This window comes from Catharus ustulatus, chromosome 3, assembly GCF_009819885.2.
Source record: "Catharus ustulatus isolate bCatUst1 chromosome 3, bCatUst1.pri.v2, whole genome shotgun sequence".
Lineage (NCBI taxonomy): Eukaryota > Metazoa > Chordata > Aves > Passeriformes > Turdidae > Catharus > Catharus ustulatus.
Genome location: NC_046223.1, coordinates 119,849,817 through 119,869,293, shown reverse-complemented (window position 1 = coordinate 119,869,293; position 19,477 = coordinate 119,849,817). Strand labels below are relative to the sequence as shown.

The window sequence follows — 19,477 nt, the reverse complement described above, 5'->3', positions numbered from 1 at the left end:
ACCAGACACAGGGCGGGGTGGACACTGGGGGTGACCGGACACTGGGGTGTGACAGGACACTGGGTGTGAATGGACAGGGGTGCAACCGGACACGGGGGGGTGACCGGACACGAGGGGTGAATGGACACGGGTGTGACCAGACACGGGGGATGATGGACAGGGGTGTGACCAGACACTGGGTGTCATGGACAGCAGTGTGACCGGACATGGGGAGTGATGGACAATGGTGTGAATGGACACAGGGGGGTGAATGGAAAGGGGTGTAGGACTGGACATAGGGGGTGTGACCGGACACGGGAGATGGAAGGAGAGTGCAGGGGGATCTGAACAGCCCCTTCCCCCCCACCATGCACAGCCACCTTCAACGAGGAAGAAATATAAAGCACGTAGAGCAATTGTAAGGAAAAAATAATAAAATAAATCAGTTCATTCATTGGTGGGAAGGGGTGGGAAGGTGAGGGGCTCCAGGTGTCCACCCCCGATCCTGTAAACAGGCAAACCACAAGGGGATGGGGATCACCCACCCAGGGACAGTGAGACAGGGAAAACCAAACCAGTCACCGAGTGTGGAAAAACCTGGACGTGTGTCTCCCCGGCCCCTCAGAAAAATAAACCTCCCCAAAAGCCCCGATTTGACCCAAAGTTCCTGTGGGCATTGCCCTTGACGCCTCTGTCCCGCGTCCTGCTGCACTCCGGATATTCCTCGGCAGCTAGAACACTGGGACACGGTGTGACCTCCAGAGAGTGGCTCAGTGTCCAGAAATCATGGCCAGGGCCCAGTTTTTCAGGGCCAGGGTTGCATTTTGCAGGTAAATCCACAAGGAATAGGTGAAGCTCATCAAGTGGTCCCTCACGCACTCCCACGTCACATCCCCACTGGAAAAGCAAGGACAAGGGATCACAGGGGGGATCACAGGCAGGAAGGATGAATGACATGGGGACACAGGAGCCCCCTGGGCCACTGGTGCTGGGTCTGCAGGGCAGGACTGGGGACAGGACAGGGACAGACAACTGCAGCACCGAGGGCTGGGCCCCCGGGGGGAGCAGAGCTCGAGGAGGGGGAGCAGGGGCTGCTCACTTGCAGGAGTCGAGGCAGCTCTGCCAGCCCCGCTGCAGCACTGCAGCCAGGCCCTGCAGCAGGGGCAGCAGGCAGCTCCGCAGCAGGAACAGCAGCAGCTCCCGCACGCACTCGGCGAAGTGCAGCAGCGCCTCGGGGAGCCGGTTCTGGAGCTGTGGAGCAGAGACACGGCGTGGGGTGAACACCAACCCCTGGAGCAGCTCTGGGCACAGACAGTCTGCAGTCCTGGCTACCCATGAGGGTCCCATCTCACCCACCCTCTTCTCCAGCATCCTTGAGCTCTCCCCACATTCCCTCTTCTCCAGCATTCAGGGTACCCACACTCTGTGAGGCACTGATGTCACCCCACTGCCACCAAAATGCTGCTTCTGGAGCACCAGGGAGTTTTCTGAGCCTTCTCCTTTCCAGTCACTGGAAACAGCTGGAGCAGGCTGGAGCCACAGGACAGATGACATCAGAGATGCCATGGGGCTGTCCCCTCCCCAGAACCCCAACAATGGCAGCTCCTGCCAGCAGCAGTGGCAAACACATCCCCCTGACAGGTTTCCCAGTCCCACAAGCCCCCCAGTGGCACTCCTTGTCCCCTCCAGCCCTGGGAGCCCCCACTCACCCAGTCACTGAGCCAGGGCAGGTTGCCACGGAGCCAGGAGAGCAGGGAGCAGCACTGCTGGGACACATCCCGGGCCATCTCCCCACTGGCTTTCCAGAGCAGCTCCAGCTGCGGCCACAGGACGGACAGAGCCGCGGAACCGTGGTGGGCCAGGCTGTGCTCCAGCCACCTGCAAGGGAGTCCCTGCATGAGGGCAGTGCTGGACCAGGCACCACGGCTGCCCCACAGAGCATGTGGGCACGGAGCTGCCACCACAGGGTGATGGGGGACAGCTCCAGTCTGAGCTGACAGCGCTCCCAGCTCCCTCCCGAGCCCTCACAACAGCCTCACAGCCACGCTGGTGACACAGACCTGTACCCCTCCAGGCAGCCAAGGGACACCTTCTGCCAGGCCAGCTGGGAGGCGGGCAGGACGCCCGAGGAGCGGAGCAGCCGAGCAGAAGATGAGGCTGCAAGAGACAAGTGTGATCCTTGAGTGACCCCTGGCCGCGGGGACACGCGTCTGTCTGTCCCCAAGGACGCTGTGGGGACACACAAGGTGTGCTGAACCCCTCGGGTGATGCTCCAGGAGGGGACAGACAGACAGAACCCCCTGAGGAGACCCTCCCAAAGGGGACAGGCAGGGTCTGCCTGCAGTGCCTGCATCCCCCAGGATCCCCCCAGCTGGACAGACCCCACTGTCACAGCAGCCACAGGACAGAGGCAGGGACATGGAGGGGCTAACTCAGGGGACAGCCACAGGAGTGATCCCAGAGAGGGAAGCAAGGGGAAAAAGCCTCAATCCTGGGAAGGTTTGGGTTACAAATAAAAACCAGTTTCTTCATGGAAAGGGCTGTCCAGACTGCCCAGGGCAGTGGTGGGGTTTCCATCCCTTGGGGGATTTAAAAGTGAATGTGGCACTTGTGGGGACATGGGACAGTGGTGGCCTTGTCAGGGCTGGGGGTGCCTGATGCTCCCAGAGGATTTCTGTGAGCTGGGTTGTTCTGTGAGTTCCCACCGTACCCTGGAAGGAGCCGTGTGTCTGCACGTCGTGCAGGAAGAAGCCAGCAGCGAACACCAGCAGGACGAGCAGCAGGCGTGACCAGGGGAAGCCCCGGCCCTTCATCTTGTGCAGCAGCTCCTGGGGGGGAGGACACGGCCCTGTCACTGTCACCGCAGGGCCCTGACACCGGGGAGGCCCCAGCACAGCCCCGGCTCCCAGCCAGGACAGAGACATCTGCTGAGCAGCTGGGGGTTGGACAGTGACCAGCACATCTGTCCCCAGCGTGTCCCTGCCAGCAGCAGCAGGGGCTGACCAGAGCCCCAGCACGGAGCTGAGATCTGCTGTCCCTCACCTTGCAGGCAGTGTCACAGGCAGCCACGTCCTGGTCCCCTGCAGTCCCCCTGGCTGCCAGCTCCTCATTTGTCACTTTGAAGGAGCGAACCGTTTCCTGCAGTGACTGATGCACCTTGGGGACAGCAGGAGCTGTGTCAGGAGCCCCTGGTCCCCACAGCACCAGGAGGGCCACCACAGGTGCCATGGGGACACTGCCAGCTCAGGAAAGCTCTCACAGGAGCACAGGGACACTCTTCCACCCCACCCCACAGTTCTCCCCTACCTTCTTGCTGCTGCTCTCCCAGGACTCCAGGAGGTGGTTCAGCAGCAAACTGAGAGAAGGAGAGAAGGGGAGAAGGAGAACACAGGTTTGGTTGGTCAGGAGCTCCCAGAAGGAATTTAGGTGTCCCAAAGGTTCTGTAGGTGAGCACTGGCCCTCCCTGGAGCCACAGTCTGGACTGACCTGGACTGAGCTAGGTGTTTGGTGTAGAGCTGCCTCCAGACGCTGAAGCTCAGTGGGTCCAGGCTCAGGCACTGGCTCATGGAGGTCAGAAGCTGGGGAGGGGGCACAGCAGGGCATTACATGAGATTTCCTCCCCAGTATGCCAGGCTGTACCCTGGCACAGCCAGCCAGCTCCTGAGGCACCAACAGAGCTGCAGCACCCCTGCCCACAGAGGAGGGTGGAACTGGACGGTCTTCAAGTGTCCTTCCTACCCAAACCAGTCCATGATTTGATGACTCCCATCCCCTCGGAGCAGAAGGACCCCTCCCCTGCCATCACCATCCCTGTGACAGCACACGTCCATCCTGCCACTGCTCCATGGGACCACCAAACCCAGCCCGTGCCCCCTGCAGGCTCACCTCCTTCTTCATGGCAGGTGGGCAGGCGGGCGTGGCTCGGGAGAGGAAGGAGGGGAAGTAGGTGTGCAGGGCCGCCTCGGGCCGGGCGCCGAACGCCAGCACCTTCAGGCGGGGGTAGAGGCGCCGCAGCTGCTCCTGCAGGCTGGGGAGAGGCGAGGCTGTGAGGGCAGCGGGCACCAGGGCGGCACAAGGGGGCCCTGGGGGCCTGCCCCGTGGCACAGCATGCCTGGGTGGAGCAGTGTACCTGGGGGACAGCGAGTTGTTGGGCATGAAGGTGAAGTCCAGGAGGGGGAAGAAGTCCTTGGGGCCGATCATGCCGAAGCCTTTGGTGAGGTTGGGGTGCATCCTGCAGAACAGAGCCCTGAGCTGCTGTGGGTTTGGCATGGGGCAGTGCCAGCTGCAGAGCCCCGGGCCCCTGGCAGCAGGGGGACACAGGGGGGCACTCACATCAGGAGCCGGTCCAGGTAGGAAACGGCGTAGGGCGAGAGGGACTTGATGCCGAGCACGGGGAGCATGACGCCAAGCCACACTGCAGGGAGAGGCAGGAGGGGTCTGGCTGGGCTCTCCCTGCACCGAGACAACCCAGCACACAAACCACCCCGGGACAGGCAGGCAGATCCCTGGGGAAGGGCTTCAGGGCAGCTGCACTGCAGAAGAGTGGAGCGGCACGCTCCCAGTCCTTCCAGGCAGCACGGCTCTTCTCGGGATCCCAACCTTGTCCCACCCTAAGCAGAACCACCAGCAGGAGAGGAGGTGCACTGGCAGCCCCAGGAGGGGACCCCACCCCTCTGCTCACAGCTCTCACCTTTCAGGCCCTCATGGAGGTCACTGAACCCAGCCTGCCCCAGCGCCCAGAGGACAGTCAGGCACTTCGCCGGCCGGTTCTGCTGGGAGCGCAACACCTCCAGGTACTGTGGGAGGACAGGACACAGCTGGGAAGGGCTGCAACCAAGCCTGGAGCCATGGGACCAGCAGCCAGGCCCCTGGGAAGGACCTACAGCTCCAGGTGAGGCCAGGAACCATTCTGGGGGAACCCCAAACCCAGCTCCGGGGGTCCAGGGCTGCTGGGAAGGGCAGGCAGAACCCACTGGGGACACCAGAATGCAGTGAGATACACTGGGACGGAGGCGCAGCACCACCAGGGGTACAGCACCCACAAACCCAGCTCAGCCCAGCTCACCTTGCCCAGGTTGGTGGTGGCAATGCGGGGCCTGTCCAGGAGGAGTGCCTGGATGCAGATCCTGTACCCGTGCAGTGACTCCCCTGGAATGGAGAGGAGGGAGGTCCTGCTCAGCCACGGCCTCCACAGAGAAATCACGAGGAGCTTTCAGAGGCAATGAGGCACAGACAGCAGGGGAGGGCAGGGAGCCCAGGGTGCTGACCTGAGGCCTTGTCCAGCTCCTGCAGCATGGTGTAGATGCAGTGGTCAAAGAAGAGCTCCAGGACGCCCGACGCCTTCCCCAGCAGGGAGCGGATGATGCTCCTCAGCTCCTTGCTCACCAGGCAGTACGGATAGTCTGGAGAGAGGGGAGAGTTTGGTGAGACCCTGCTCTGGAGAGCCCCAGCAGCTGAGGAACCAGCCCAGTGTGAGGTGGGCGCAGGGAGCGCCCCACCCTCACAGCAGCTGGGCAGCACTGGCCTCCTCCCCGGTGACTCTGTGTCACAGACAGCTAATCCAGCCCTGAGGGATGGCTTCCCACTGATTGCTGGGGGATGGACAGGGGGCTGGAGAAGATAATTTGTTCTCCTCCCCTCGCCACCCAAAATGAGAGGTTCTCATTGTGAGTGGGGTCTAACTGATCACACAGGACAGGGAAACCCTACCCCAACATCCCTCCAGCACTGAGGGCGGATAGCTGGGAGTGAACTCCCAAACTCCACAGCAGCAGGCACAGGTCATGGATCCCTGTGGAGAAGCCTCTGATTTGCCAACTCTACAGGCAGTTTCACTGTTTGTGCTAAGAGAAGGCAGCTGTGGGGACAGCCCAGAACAGCAAATCCTCCCCGTTTCGGGTACCACAGCCCCCATCACCCCCGGTGGCAGCAGGACACGGACCGTGGGGGTGCTGGCTCAGCACAGGGTCACTCCTGGGCGCTTGCAGCTTGTAGTTGAGGTACCCAGCCAGGTCCTTCACCCACACCGAGGGATTCTCAGGGAACACACTCTTGCTCTTCTCCAGCTCCTTCTGCAGATCCGCCAGGTCCAGCTGGAAGGGACAGACAGACAAACTCAACCCGGGACGAACACAACTGAGCAAAAAGCACAGGAAGGAGAAACTTAACTCTGACTCCTAAGGGGCCACGGAGCACGAAGGGAAATGCTTCCACCTCCATTCTGAGACCATGACCATTCCCACATGGAAAATCCCTGCTGCCAGAGCTCCAGAGCATTGCCTGGGGCAGCCAGCTCCCGGCCAGCGAGCCCATCAGACCATCAGCACAAACCAAGGACTGGCCACAGCTGCAGCTTGGCAAGCACAAGCCCTGGGTGATCGAGCCATGGCTGGTTCACAGAGTGCTCCAAACAGCCGTGAACAGCCAAACCCACCTGACAAACAACCCACAGCACCAAACCAGGCACGCAGCAGCAGCTCCCACCCCTCTCCTGCTCCCCAGACATGCTCATGCCCTGCTTTTCACACAGATTATCTGTGGGGCTGCTCAGGGCTGGCTGCAAGGCTCAGACTCTGTGAGAGCCTGACCGTGTCCCCTGTGAGTGGATTCCCAGTGCCACACTGAGCCCTGGGGCACCTTGCCTCAGCCCCGCCTTGCCAGAGGAATGCTACACAAACCAGCTGGTGCCAGAGCAGGAAACGAAACCTGCCCCAAACCCCACCAGTGACCTGACAAGGGTCTGTCACCACCGAGCACAGGGACAGCTCGGGCTGCCCTGCCTCCCCCGTCACTGCATGTGGAGAACTGCTGAAGGATGGAGAGAAACCCTGCCCAGTGCAGGGGGATGCAGAGGGGAACCCCTCATTCCAGAGCAGTGGAGACCCCAGGCATGAGGGGGGTGTAACACACGGGGGTAGGGGAGCAGCTGAGTGAGCAATGCCTGCCAGCCCAGGGACAGCCCACCCCAACACAGCCCGCCTGGGCCAGTTCTGGAACCCTCCACGCTCAGACAGGGTCAGGACAGGCCAGACAGACTCAGACAGGTTCTGCAGACCCAGCCAGAGCACAGCAACTACGAGAGCGACTCCCAGGGCCCCACCACGGAGACAGGGAGGAGGCTCCAGCCATCACGAGGCTTCCTTGGGGTTCCTCCCAGACGCGGTGGTGACAAAGGGAACCAGGGATCCCCTTCAGCCGCCTCCCCTCGCTCTGTCTCCTGCCTCCCACGGGGAGATGAGCCCACATGGCGAGGCTGAAGCAGGACAGGGCACTTCTCCCATCACGGGCTGCAAACACCGTCCCGCGGGCTGGGACCCAGCCGGGCACACTCACGGCTTTCAGAGCTTCCTCCAGCGAGCGGCACCTGCCCGGTTTGGCTCCAGCCTCGCTCCCCGGGGGTTTCTTCCCGCTCTTCCCCGGGTGCTGCTTCCGCTGCGGCGGCTCGGGGGCCGCGGCCGGGGGCACCTGCTCCTTGTTCTGCTTCCGCAGCGGCCGCTCGAAGCCCAGCTGGAAGATGGTGCTGGAGGTGGCGATGGGAGCTGGGGACAGGGAGAGGGTGACAGAGTGCCACGGGCAGCGGCGACACGAGGGACGGGAACGGATCAGGGCACGACGAGCAGACCGCGACCCCCGCCTGTGGCCGCACGGTGCCCCCGGTGTGCACGGATGGGGCGCACACGGCCAATGCCCCGCACGGACCCCGCTGCACCCACGCGGGACCGATCACCGAGCCCGGACAGCCCGGTACCGCTCCGGGACCGGCGGGACCCACTGGAGAACGGCACCGCCCCACGCCAGACCCGCCCTCCTCGCCCCGGGACCCACGGGGCACCGCGCCCGTCCCAGCGAGACCCCAGACCCGGCAGACACAGACCCAGAGCCACGGGACCGCCTCCCGCCACGCCGGGGGCCCCGGGCGCTGACACTCACCGGGCAGGGGCAGAGCGCGACCGCCATTGGCCTCTCCCAGGGCACGGCGATTGCCGGTGCCGCCCGCGGGGCCCCGCCGGCCCTTGCGCACCACTTCCCACCGCCCGGCACCGGCGCCGGCCGTGGCCGCTCCCGCCGCCGCCATCGAGACCCGGAGCGCCTGGGGCGGCGCCGGGGCGGGGCCAGCGCGCGTGCGCGCGCCGCCGCCGCTGATTGGCTGCGTCCCGGGACACGCGCAGCCAGCACCGGCTGCCACGTCCCCGCCCCGCCTCGCCGGGAAACGTGACCGGGGGAGCGGCCCCGCCCCCGGAGGGAGCAGCGCCCGCCATGGCGGCAGCGGGCGGGGCTGGCGGGGGGAGCTGCGCTGATGACGCATCGACGGGGGCGGGGCCACGGGGCGGGGGCGGGGCCACAGACCTCGCGTCGCCGCCTGCAGAACCGCCCAGTCCAGGCAGAGGCGGTGCCGTGAGCCAGGCAGGGGCGTGCCCATGCAAATGAGGCAGCGCCCGCGGCATGCCGGGAATAAAAACCGCCCCCCAACAGCGCTGCCCTCGCGCGTCCGCGGGCGCTGCGCGGGCCGGGCCGGGCGGGTCGGGGCGCGGATTTGGGCCCGCTCGGGAGCGGCGCTTTCGGGGCTGGGCTCGGGGTGGCCGTGTGTTGTGGAGGCGTGCTGTGGGCAGGGTGTGGGGGGCTGTGGGGTGTGAGTTCATACTTACCTGGCAGGGGAGACACCATGATCAGGCAGGTGGTTTTCCCAGGGCGAGGCTCATCCCTTGCACTCCGGGTGTGCTGACCCCTGCGATTTCCCCAAATGCGGGAAACTCGACTGCATAATTTGTGGTAGTGGGGGACTGCGTTCGCGCTCTCCCCTGGTCATCTCGTTGAAAGACAGACTAAATAAAGCTGCTACTGTGAATTCGCCCACAGCTATCCCGGTGTGTGTCACTCCTTCTTCGGCAAATGTATCGCGTCTTTCTGCTCCCGTGGCGCTCGGCTCTGCGGTCCCGGGCAGGTCGCTGTCGTGTCTCCCTGGTTGCATGCGCGGCCTCGGCGGGGTGTGACCCACACACGGCTCACGGAGCGGGACCGGCACCTCCTCGCCCCGTTCCACCCGGGTGTTTCCGTGCTCCTGCAGACACGGCGCGGGACAGGCCGGGATCAGCCCGGCTTCCAAGGCAGCAGTCCAGACGCCCCGTCTAGGACCCGCTGGCCAATTCCTGCAGGGAGCAGGGACACGTCTCCCGGGCCCCGGCAGCGCCTTTTCGGGGAGAGCGCCTGGGTGCCCCTGAGCCCCGGCTATTCCGAAATGCGCACCGAGAGCGCGACCGGAGCGCCCTCGCTGCTTTCCCGTCCTGCCGGAGAATCCCAGACCCCGCGGGGATCGCCTCCCACACCCACGCACGGATCCCGATCCCACGGCTCCCGTGTCCCTCGCAGTGCCGGGCTGTCCGCTGTGCTGTCATTACACGGCGAGCAGTGCCCGCAGCGGGGTCACTTGGACAGGAGGGGCAAACTCCGCTCGAACTCGCTCTGCAACAAAGAATCAGAAGGCAGAAACAATAACGAGTTTGCTCATTCCTAGTGACACCGCAAATACTTCATATCTTTCCTTTAACCAGATAATGAGGGGAGAGCGCGAACGCAGTCCCCCACTACCACAAATTATGCAGTCGAGTTTCCCGCATTTGGGGAAATCGCAGGGGTCAGCACACCCGGAGTGCAAGGGATGAGCCTCGCCCTGGGAAAACCACCTGCCTGATCATGGTGTCTCCCCTGCCAGGTAAGTATGAACTCACACCCCACAGCCCCCCACACCCTGCCCACAGCACGCCTCCACAACACACGGCCACCCCGAGCCCAGCCCCGAAAGCGCCGCTCCCGAGCGGGCCCAAATCCGCGCCCCGACCCGCCCGGCCCGGCCCGCGCAGCGCCCGCGGACGCGCGAGGGCAGCGCTGTTGGGGGGCGGTTTTTATTCCCGGCATGCCGCGGGCGATGCCTCATTTGCATGGGCACGCCCCTCCGGACTGGCCCCGCCCCTCCCCGCACTCGCCCGGCCCGGGCAGCGCCGGGAGCCCCGAGTGCCGCGGAGCCGCTGCCCCGAGCCCGCGGGCGCGGCTCTTCCCTCCGTTCCGGCCGCCTTCTGTTCCCGGTCGGTGCCCATGGGTCAGTGCTCGCCATCTCCCGCTGCCGGATTTGCCTTTCCCCCGTCCTGCCCGCTCCTGCCGCTGACCCTCCCGGTGCCTCCCGTCCCCACGGTCCGCTCCCCTCGAGCTTCTCTTTTCCCTGAGACCAAAGATCAGCCGAGAGCTCGACGCTCGCAGAGAGCTGCTCAGCCACAAGTGTCTGTCTGCAGGTACTGATGAACAACTAAAAACCTGCACAGCTCCATTCAAATCTCCAGAAATCATTCCCCCTTGGGGTTGGATTTTCCCACTTGAAGGCAGGGACGAGGTGACAGCTTTTCGCAGACTAGGGTTTCTCTCTTGCCCCAGGATTCCCAAAGCCAAAGCAGAGGTACGAGTTCCAAATACCAGTCGGATTTCCTGCCCTCAGGGATTTCCTGCCCTCAGGGATTTCCTCCCACTGCAGCAACACCAATGACCTTTCACTCCGAGCTCCCTTACAGCCAGCATCAATGGAACAAGATATTCCAGCATCCACTGAAAATCCACGGTCCCGTTCCCTGTCTGAACTGGAACCGAAGGATTGCCTGGGAAAGTGGGAGATGCTCGGTCCCCTTCAGTCCGGCCCAGTTTCTCATTTCTTCCTCTCCTGATCTTTCCTTCTGTCCATGCTCGGCCCCTCCTGCCTGCAGCCCACCCCTGCTGCTTTTGGGGGGCCAATCCCAGCCCAGGACCTTGTCCCCGGAATGCGCCTCGCCTTCTGCCTCCTCGCTGCCCCTGACCACAGATCTGGGCATTTCTTGGCTCTTCTCCTTCTCTTCTCCTTCTTCCCATGTTACAGCATCCCTTGGGAAATAACCATCCTCTCTGCCCCGTGTCTGTTCCCGAGTTTCTGTCCTCTACCCGGCACAGACTGCGGCAAGCACCGTGTGAGACAGCACCGTGCACCCTTCCCCTGCTGGGCCTCGATCTGTTTGGGATCCGGATCCGTTTGGGATCCAGATCCGTTTGGGATCCGCACCCTGTGGGATCCGGATCCGTTTGGGATTGGGATCCCTGTGGGATCAGGCTCCCTTTGGGATCGGGATCCCTTTGCGATCTGTTTCCCTTTGGGATCGGGCTCCCTTTGGGATCTGTCTCCCTTTGGGATCGGGATCCATTTGGGATCTGGCCCCTTTGGGATCGGGATCCCTTCGGGCGGATCCGGACGCGCCCGGGAGGGGCCGGGGACGCTCCCAGAGCCGCCAGGGGGCGCTGCCCCGAGAGCGCGGCACGGGGCGGGGTTTGCGAAGGGGGCGTGCCCATGCAAATCACAGCCGATAGGGGGCGGTGCCGTGAGCCAGGAGGGGGCGTGTCCATGCAAATGAGGCAGCGCCCGCGGCATGCCGGGAATAAAAACCGCCCCCCAACAGCGCTGCCCTCGCGCGTCCGCGGGCGCTGCGCGGGCCGGGCCGGGCGGGTCGGGGCGCGGATTTGGGCCCGCTCGGGAGCGGCGCTTTCGGGGCTGGGGGCGGGGTGACCGTGTGTTGTGGAGGCGTGCTGTGGGCAGGGTGTGGGGGGCTGTGGGGTGTGAGTTCATACTTACCTGGCAGGGGAGACACCATGATCAGGCAGGTGGTTTTCCCAGGGCGAGGCTCATCCCTTGCACTCCGGGTGTGCTGACCCCTGCGATTTCCCCAAATGCGGGAAACTCGACTGCATAATTTGTGGTAGTGGGGGACTGCGTTCGCGCTCTCCCCTGATTTTGCGGTTAAATAATAGAAAAAATCCTTATGTGGTGGAAGCGGGTCGTTGTTTTTCTGGTTCCTGATCTCACGGTGATTGTGCCGTTGTCAAGCTCTGCTCCTGCACCATTAATTCCTGACCTCTGCTCCACCGCACCCTACAGAATCCAGGTGCCAGGGCCTCTCCGGTTTCTTACAGCCGAAATGAACCTCTAAGCAAACTGGTCACCCGGTTTCTCCACCCGGCCCTCCTCACACGCTGTGCTCCCAGAGCCTTCATCGGGCTGACTCCAGTCTCCCACCCTGCTACCCAGGGTCTGTCAGAGCAGAGGAACCCCCAGGCCAGGAAGCGAGCCCAAGGCCTTGCAGTGACCCCCAGCACGGGCAGGACGCAGTGTTACCACACGAGTTTATTTAAATAAAACCGAACACAGATGCAGCGTTGCGACCGGAGTGATGGACCAGACAAGCGATGCGACAGGGACATGGCAGCCAGGGCAGGTGGGCGCTGCGAGCCCTTGCGGTGACCCACCCCAGCCCTGGCTCCGTGGGGGCCACGGGCGAGAGGAGAGGGCCCACTGCCATTCCATGCTCTAGCGAGGACACGCTTCCTCTCCGGGACCCCCGTGGCTGCAGGTGCCCCTTGCTGCCATGGCTGCACTGGGCTGGGGCTTCCTTTTCATCTTCCCTGGAACCTGAACCAACATCTCTCTCCTCTGTTCCGCGGCGTCCCACTCCAACAGGCTGCCAGGCCGGCACTCACTCCACCGTGGGGGTCCTGGGGCCTCGAGGGTCCCAGCAAGATGAGCAGTACACGGCCCCCCAGGCCAGCCCCCGAGGACTCGGCGTTCCTTCTCACTCTCACCATGGGCAGGCAGGACACCAGGGTGGATGTGGCACTCGCTCACACCGGGGGGACAACAGAAATAAATATGGGGAGGGGGTGGCGTGGGCCAGGCCCCAGCATGGGGCCAGAGCCTGTCCCCAGCCCCAGCCCCCGGCGCAGCCGCGCTCCTCGCCCGAGGGATGTCGGCCGGTTATGGAGATGGTGGCTTCCCCCTGGAGCTGCCGGAGACGGCGATGGCGTGTGACAGTGCAGGGCGAGGCGCGGGCTCGGACCTCAATGTCTATGGTGGGGGGCGGCGCGGGGGGCGCGGGCGCAGGCCGGGGCTAGTACTCGTCCTGGTCCTCTGGCGGCTGCTCCTCCAGCTCGTCGTCCTCTGGTGGGGCGAAGCCCTCCTAGGGGGAAACGTGGCAGCCGTCGGCACAGGGGGGCACAGGGGGGCACAGCAACCTCCACCTGGTGTGGCATGAGAGCTTTGGCAAAGCCCAACCCACTGCTGGCACCCCACGAGCTGAACGAGGAGGGGAAGGGATAGCAGGGACAGTCCCTGCCCTCCCAGGGAAGTCCAGAAAGCAGGACGGGGACACGGGTTCCACAGGCGTCCGGAGGTGCCCGGCCTCACCTCCGTGGCGTAGAGGACGCTGACGATGCCGGTGATGATGGGGCTGTTCTCGTTCTCGTGCTCCTGGCAGATGAGCTCAATGTCCCGCAGCTTGCTGAAGTAGAAATCCCGCTCCTTCTCCAGCCCATCCACTGTCAGCTTCAGGTCCATCAGCTGCGGGAGAGGGAAAGCGCCGAAACCTTCAGCCCCCCAGTCCCACAGCGCACCCCAACCCCCGGCAGGGACCCCCTACCTGGCTGAAGCCTTCAGTCGCCCCCAGCCCTGCGGTGCCCCCCAGTCCCTGGCAAGGAACCCCTACCTGCTGGTTGAGCTCCAGGATCTGCGCGTCAGCCTCGGTGCCGCCGTTGCGGGCGGCAGGCGAGTTTTTCCGTAGGATGCCGCTGGGCACGTTGCCGAGGCGGGCTGGGTTCGGGGTGTTCTTGGGGCCCGTGGGGGAGGTCCTCTGGGGGACTTGACAGCACATGGGGACCAATGGGTTAATGCCGGCTGGGGGGGGCTGCCAGCAGGGACCCCCCTGCACGGTGTGGGGCAGCAAGGGCAGGCAGATACCCTGTGCAGAGCCGTGGCTCCAGGCTCTCCCAGTTCAGCCTCCCCCCTGCCTCAGTTTTCCCTGGCAAATCTTGCCCCCAGCCCTCCAGGGGTGCTCGTGGATTGTTTGGGGTTCAGCATGGGATCTGAGGAGGCCTCAGACCTTGACAGCTCCTGCTGGGCCAGCACAGGGAGCCCCCAGTGCCCACAGGAGCTGCATGGTGGTGGCACGGCACGGGAGAGGGATGGCAGTCTGGGGTGACAAACCACCCCCAGCCCGGGCTGAGCAGGCAGGTGGAGGCAGCCAAGATCCCTCCTGCTGCTCCTGTGCTGTGCTGGTGTCCCTGCAGACCCGCCCGGCCCCCCCGGTGGCAGGCAGGCAGGCAGCAGAGCGGGGCGCAGGCAGGGGTCGGGGGGACGCCTGGCCATGGCCAGTGCGCCTCGGGGTGCAGAGGGCGGGGGGCAGCGCTCGCTGGGGGGCCCCAGACATTACCTGCAGTGCCAATGGGTTTCTTGGGTTTGTTGTAGATGTGATCACCTGGGTTAGGGGGGGGCGCGACGTCCTGGCCCTGCCGCGCCAGCAGCGGGTTGTACTCCTTCCCGTCGTAGTTGGCGTCAAAGAATTTCTTGAACCACTGGATGAACTCAAAATTGTCCTGGAACTTGCCCTTCACCAGCCGCTCCACCGCGATGATCTAGGGGGACACGGGGGGGCTGGCAGGGCAGCGCTCCCAGCGCGGCCCCCGCTCAGCAGGGACAGTGGGGACACTGGCACAGAACCCCGGTGGAGCAGCCCCCCACGGGGCAGCCCCCGTGGACTTACTTTGTCCACTCCCATCTTCTTGAAGGCGGCCTGCAGCACCTTGAAGTTGTGGATGTACTCGTGCTCCAGCTTGGCCTGGAACTTCACCTTGCGCAGGTGCACGCAGCCGGGGAACAGCATGTCCATGAACTGGCAATAGGCAGCCCCTGCGCCGGCCCACGCCGCGGTCAGCGGGGCTGGGGCACCCTGGTGACACCCCCGTGTCCCCTGCACCGCCCCACGAGCCCACCTGAGCACAGCTGCTCGATCTTGGTGTAGTTGAGCTGCAGGGAGTCGTTGACCCAGGCCAGCATGTCATGGCGGCTCAGGTTCTCGCTGGTCACCGACGTCGAGTACACATTGACGGCCATGCCCCAGCTGACAAGAGACAAGGGTCACACCAGGGCCCCGGGGCATCCCGACCCTGCACCAGGGGCATTGGGATCCGGGACATCCATCCCACCCAGACCGACACTGGGGGCGCGGATCTGGGGTGCCCATCCCACCCACACCCCAACACCAGGGTAACAGGGACACAGGGTGCCCGTCCCAGCTGTGCTCCAGCTGCACCCTGAGGTAAGGCAGGGAGGCATGAGGGTCCCCAGAAGCTCCAGTGTGGCCCACCAGGCCAGCTGGACCCCTGTCCTGAACAGAGGTACCCAGGGGAGCCAGGTTTGGGGTATTGCTGGGAGTGAGATGTGGATTCTGTGCAGGGTCCCAGGACACAGGCAGTGCTGAGGGGATGCCAGCCCTGCCGAGGGCACTGCCCCTGCGCCCAGAGGCTGCTGCCCTGTGAGCCCACGGGGCTCCCGGGGGCTGGTGCCCATAAGCAGCTTAGGGCCCCCCTCTCTGGCCCCCGGTGCTGCCTAATCTGCCGGGGCTGGGATCGGGGTCCATTAGAGCAGGGCTTAGAGGGGCAACATCTGCCAGCAGGCGGCCTGTGCCCAGATGGCTGGGGGCTCCGGGACCCCCTGGCTGCAGTCCCAGCACGGCAGAGCACAGGGACCCCGCGGAGGATGGGGGGCACTGAGCCCCAATCTCACTGTCCTGCACAAAATCCTTTGGTGCAGTGGCCGACGAGCGGCCCCGCTGCCCCTTCCCGGGACTGGGGGTCCCGGTGCCCCCGCGGCCCCCCCCGCGCGGCAGCGGCGGCAGCGGCGGCGTTAATCCGCTTCCCTCCTCGGCGAGGGGGGCTGCGGGCCCGGGCCAGCTGCCAGGCGGGGGCTGGGGGGAGGTGCAGCCCCCTCCCGTGCCACAGCGCGGGGGAATGAGGGGGGACACTGCCGGCGCACAGGGCTGGGGGCCTGCGGGGCGCTGCCACCCCCAGGGCCCGTTTTGGGGACCGAAAGGTCTGGGTGGCCGCAGTCCCCCCGCTGTCGGGTACAGCACCACGGTGACTCAGCGATGTCGCACGGGGGATGTTGGACCCCACCGGCAGACCCGCCGATCCGTGCCCCGCCGCGGCCGGGACCCCCGGGACCCCGGTGCCAGCCCGCCGTGTTACCGCACGCAGCCGCGGCGGGGGTCGGTATTTTTAGCCACCACCGCAGCACCTGGAACCGCGGCCCCCGCGCCGCCGCCGCCGCCCCCGGCACGGCGAGGTGCGCACCGACCCGCTCCCGGCACCGGCCAGAGCCAAAGCCCGTCCCGCAGCATCGCGGCAGCGGGGTGCGGGCAGGCTCCCCCCAGGGCTCTCCCCATCTTCCCCCCCTCCTCTGGCTCCGGCAGCGGAGCTGAGTCATGCGCGGCGCTGAGCCAGAGCCACGCGCACTGCGGTGCGGCGGCTGCCGGGTACCGGGGCACGGGCTGCGGCGGGGGCGGCAGCGGGGGCACCGGGCACGGCACGGGGGGCGCGGGCTGCCTGCCCGCCCCGGCGAGGAGCGGCTGACACCCCCGTGCCATCGCCGGCCCTTCCCCACATCACCGGGGCAGAGCCGGGGCAGGATCCCACGCGAGCCGAGGCTGAGCGGGGGATGCTCGTGGGAGCCGGCACGGCCGCCAGGGCTCTGCGGCATCCTGCCTGCGGGGTGCTGCTGGGGGACGGGGCAGGGACCCCCAGATTCCCCGCCGGGATGAGCCGGGGGTCACCGCGCCAGCCGCACCGCCGCTCCCGCACACGCCGGCACACGCGAGAGCCCGGGGGCGAACCCTGACACGCGGAGAGAACCCTGATCCGCACGGAGAGCCCTGACACGCGGAGAGAACCCTGACCCCGCCGGCAGCACCTTGACCCACCGGGAGAACCCTGGCCCCGCCAGGCACCGGCGTGTCGCGATCGCCGGGGCGCGCGGTGCCACCCAGTCCGTCCCCACCCTCCCGAAGGCCGGCCAAGCCCCCGAGCAGCGCCGAGCACGCCCCGGTGTAATGACAGGGCAGCCAGGGCCTGCGGCACCCTCCGACCCGCTGCCGCCCCGACGCCGGGCGATGGACGCGCCCAGGGCCGGCAGCCTCCGGCCCAGCCGGTTTGCCGCCGGCTCCTGCCAAAAAAAACTAATGAAAATAGGAATTCAGCCCCGATTCCCGGCAGGCCGTGGGGAGAGGGGTTGTTGCCGGGCGCCCGGCCAGGCGGGGGACGCTTACCGCTGCATTTTAATTGTCCGGGCAGGAGCTGCTAATCACGGCCCCACGGCGACCGAAGCCCCGGGCGTGCGTCCGTGCCCGTCCCGCGGCGCTGCCGGGGCGCACGCAGAGGTCGTCCGGGCCCGGTCCCACGGCGCAGCCCCCCCCGGCCGCTCTGCCCAAACAAACGGGAGCAGAGTGAGGCCGTGAGGTGCCAGCGCGGCGGCCGAGGGCGGCACCGACGGCGGGCACCGGGAGCCGAGCAGCGCGCCGGTGCCGGCCCAGCAGCACCGCGGTGCCGGTGCGAACTGGGCTGCTGCGACTGGCGGGTTCTATTTTGGGAGCCGTCCCGGTGGCTTCTCAAGTGACAAACACGCGAGGGGGGTGGCAGACAGCCCGGCGGGGGCCGAGCGCCGTGCGGAGCAGCCACGGAGCTGGCGGTGGGCACGGTAGCCCCGGTGCCGGCAGCGAGGGCCGCTCACCCACGTCTCCCCCCCACAGCTGCCCCCAGAGCCACTTCCCCCACCCGAGCAGAGCATCCCCGTGCCACAGCCCGTGCCGTGCGGGGCACAGGTGGGTTTGGCGGGGGCGGGCAGCGCCCGGCTCGGCACCGGCTCCATCCCCAGCTCCGTACCGGCTGCGGCCCCGGCACCCTTCCCCGTTTCGCGGCGGCAGAGCTCGTCCCGGCCCTTTGCGGCGAGGCAAACCGGCCCTTCACGCACCGGGAGCTGCTCGGGGCGCACAGCGAGCGCCCGCCCGCCCAAATCCCCCCGCCGCGCTCGGCTCCCGCTAACCTAAATAACTCGGTACGGCGGCGGGAGCATGTGCAGAGCGGAGCCCTCCCCCCTGCTCCTGAAATATTAATGCCGCGGGATGAGCCGAGCCGGGAGAGCCGGGGTGGGTGCGGGACACGCTCGCATCTCCGGCCGGGACAGCGCGGCTGCGACACGCCGCGGGGCAGGGCTGTCCCCAGAGTGTCCCCACACCTTGACGGGAGGCACCGTAAGCGCTCACGGCATCCAGGACTCCGGTCACCCCGCGGGGAGCCCGAGGGGCCGGGTCTGTGCGCCCCGGAGGCCCCGCTCGGGAAGATCCCCGGCGGGAGATGGGGCTGGAAATCCTGGGAATGGCGGGGGAGCGCAGAGAACGGCCCCGGCCGCATCCCGACACGCACGCATCGCTGACACCGTCACCTTACCGGTGCCACCACTGTACCGGTGCCACCGCCATGAGTGCGGGCACCGAGAGCGCGTCACGCTCGGTGTGTCCCGGTGCCAGCCCCGTGCCGCTCCGGACCGGCACGGCGGCACCCCGGGAACACCGCCCGCAGCGGCACCCGCGGGACCGCACCGGCAGTGCCGTGCCGGGGCCGCTCCGTGCCGGCACCGCGCCGTGCCGTGCCCGCGGTCCCGCGGCCGCCGCTGAGTCAGGCCGGGCCCCGCCGCCACCGGCCCCGCGGGAGCGCTCGGCCTCGCCGCTCAGCCCGGACCCGACCGCGGCCCGGTGTCAACCGCTCCATCCCCGGCGTTACCGGACGAACGGGCCCCCTCTCACCTCCGGATGCTCCATCCCCGGGGGCTCCTCGCCCCTCTGGCCTCGTTTCTCCGGCCCAGCTCCCGGCCCGGCCCCGCCACTCCATCCCCGCAGGCCCCGCGGCCCCCCGGGCCGGTCCTGCCGGGCGGCGGCGGCCGGTGCGGGGATACGGGTGATGTCAACAGCGCTGCCCGCTCCCTCCCTTGCCCCACGGGCGGTCCCGCCGCACTCACCGCTCGGCCGCGGCCGCCGCCGCTCCGCTGTCCCCGCTCCGCTGCTCCGGGACCGGGACCGGGACCGGGCCGGAACCGCACGGACCGAGCGCGCCTGCGCCGACCCCCCCGCGGGCGGTACCAACCTTCTGGCCCCGCCCCCGCTGCCATGGCAACGCGCATAACCACGCCCCCTGTACGCGTTGATATGGTCTGACCACGCCCCCTCCAACACGGCAACAGGCCTGACCACGCCTCCTTGTGCTGCCATGGCAACGCGCCCGACCACGCCCCCTCCCGCCATGACAACAGACATGGCCGAGCCCCTCTGTCGCCATGGCAACGGGCGCGACCAGCGCCCCCTGGTGGCGACCGGCGGCTTCTGCACCCCCCAGACCTCCGGGGACCCCCAGACCCCCGGGACAACCCCCAGACCCTCCTAAAAACCCCCGGGACACTCCCAGAGCCCCCCCGAGATCCCCTCAGAACCCCTGGGTACCGCTGTGAGCTCTCCTGAGCCCCAAATTATCCTGGGAGCACACCTGAGACCCCAGAGCTTGTTCAGGACCCCCAGGACCCCCACGCCCCCTAAACCCACCTGTATTTCCCCCATCCCCAATG

At 66.6% G+C, this 19,477-nt stretch overlaps 3 protein-coding genes and 3 non-coding genes across 10 annotated transcripts; 2 read left to right on the top strand and 4 right to left on the bottom strand.

The window, feature by feature from the left end:
- Positions 1-391: 391 nt before the first annotated feature.
- Positions 392-8,947, bottom strand: TMEM214 (transmembrane protein 214). The gene is made up of 18 exons (XM_033054493.2): positions 8,819-8,947; positions 7,909-8,578; positions 7,312-7,517; positions 5,921-6,071; positions 5,247-5,381; positions 5,045-5,127; positions 4,670-4,775; positions 4,312-4,393; positions 4,109-4,210; positions 3,865-4,006; positions 3,466-3,557; positions 3,286-3,334; positions 3,022-3,135; positions 2,690-2,807; positions 2,040-2,136; positions 1,689-1,857; positions 1,079-1,230; positions 392-876 (listed from the first exon to the last, which is right to left on the bottom strand). Exons 1-18 carry the CDS (start codon positions 8,945-8,947, stop codon positions 750-752), a joined length of 2,724 nt encoding a protein of 907 aa, XP_032910384.1. The 3' UTR covers positions 392-749.
- On the top strand, positions 8,617-8,780 carry LOC116994849. The gene has a single exon (XR_004417601.1). It is a non-coding gene; the product is annotated as a U1 spliceosomal RNA (small nuclear RNA).
- Positions 8,948-9,532: 585 nt separating the features above from the next.
- On the bottom strand, positions 9,533-9,696 carry LOC116994834. The gene has a single exon (XR_004417585.1). It is a non-coding gene; the product is annotated as a U1 spliceosomal RNA (small nuclear RNA).
- Positions 9,697-11,609: 1,913 nt separating this feature from the next.
- Positions 11,610-11,773, top strand: LOC116994845. Its single transcript, XR_004417597.1, has one exon. It is a non-coding gene; the product is annotated as a U1 spliceosomal RNA (small nuclear RNA).
- A 375-nt stretch (positions 11,774-12,148) lies between these two features.
- Positions 12,149-18,970, bottom strand: MAPRE3 (microtubule associated protein RP/EB family member 3). 4 transcript variants are annotated; one of them, XM_033054960.1, is made up of 7 exons: positions 18,878-18,970; positions 14,803-14,930; positions 14,574-14,719; positions 14,244-14,445; positions 13,521-13,672; positions 13,223-13,375; positions 12,149-12,995 (listed from the first exon to the last, which is right to left on the bottom strand). In XM_033054960.1, exons 2-7 carry the CDS (start codon positions 14,921-14,923, stop codon positions 12,927-12,929), a joined length of 843 nt encoding a protein of 280 aa, XP_032910851.1. In that variant the 5' UTR covers positions 14,924-14,930; positions 18,878-18,970; the 3' UTR covers positions 12,149-12,926. The 4 variants fall into 4 exon arrangements, with proteins under 4 accessions (XP_032910851.1, XP_032910848.1, XP_032910850.1 ...); XM_033054957.1 differs by lacking the exon at positions 18,878-18,970 and adding an exon at positions 17,133-17,234; XM_033054959.1 differs by lacking the exon at positions 18,878-18,970 and adding an exon at positions 17,133-17,234 and having other exon boundaries at positions 14,289-14,445.
- LOC116993837 lies at positions 17,142-18,394 on the bottom strand. Of its 2 annotated transcripts, none has more exons than XM_033054962.2 (2): positions 17,906-18,394; positions 17,142-17,286 (listed from the first exon to the last, which is right to left on the bottom strand). In XM_033054962.2, the coding sequence occupies exons 1-2, from the start codon at positions 18,271-18,273 to the stop codon at positions 17,142-17,144; spliced, it is 513 nt and encodes a 170-aa protein (XP_032910853.1). In that variant the 5' UTR covers positions 18,274-18,394. The 2 variants fall into 2 exon arrangements, with proteins under 2 accessions (XP_032910853.1, XP_032910852.1); XM_033054961.2 differs by having other exon boundaries at positions 17,164-17,286; positions 17,746-18,394.
- Positions 18,971-19,477: the final 507 nt, after the last annotated feature.

What these genes read in the sequence shown, in the direction of transcription:
- TMEM214 (XM_033054493.2), bottom strand. Translation starts at nt 8,947, where the DNA reads ATGCAACCAGGGAGACACGACAGCGACCTGCCCGGGACCGCAGAGCCG. An exon ending in GGAGCTGGACAAGGCCTCAG is followed by an intron (nt 5,128 to 5,246) that starts GTCAGCACCCTG and finishes TCTCCATTCCAG; the next exon opens with GGGAGTCACTGCACGGGTAC. An exon ending in TGCCCTGGCTCAGTGACTGG is followed by an intron (nt 1,231 to 1,688) that starts GTGAGTGGGGGC and finishes TCTGCTCCACAG; the next exon opens with CTCCAGAACCGGCTCCCCGA.
- LOC116993837 (XM_033054961.2), bottom strand. Translation starts at nt 18,273, where the DNA reads ATGCGGCCGGGGCCGTTCTCTGCGCTCCCCCGCCATTCCCAGGATTTC. An exon ending in GGGTGCCGGGGCCGCAGCCG is followed by an intron (nt 17,287 to 17,745) that starts GTACGGAGCTGG and finishes TTGTTTGGGCAG; the next exon opens with AGCGGCCGGGGGGGGCTGCG.
- MAPRE3 (XM_033054957.1), bottom strand. An exon ending in GATCGAGCAGCTGTGCTCAG is followed by an intron (nt 14,720 to 14,802) that starts GTGGGCTCGTGG and finishes GGGCCGGCGCAG; the next exon opens with GGGCTGCCTATTGCCAGTTC. An exon ending in GAAACCCATTGGCACTGCAG is followed by an intron (nt 13,673 to 14,243) that starts GTAATGTCTGGG and finishes TGTGCTGTCAAG; the next exon opens with TCCCCCAGAGGACCTCCCCC.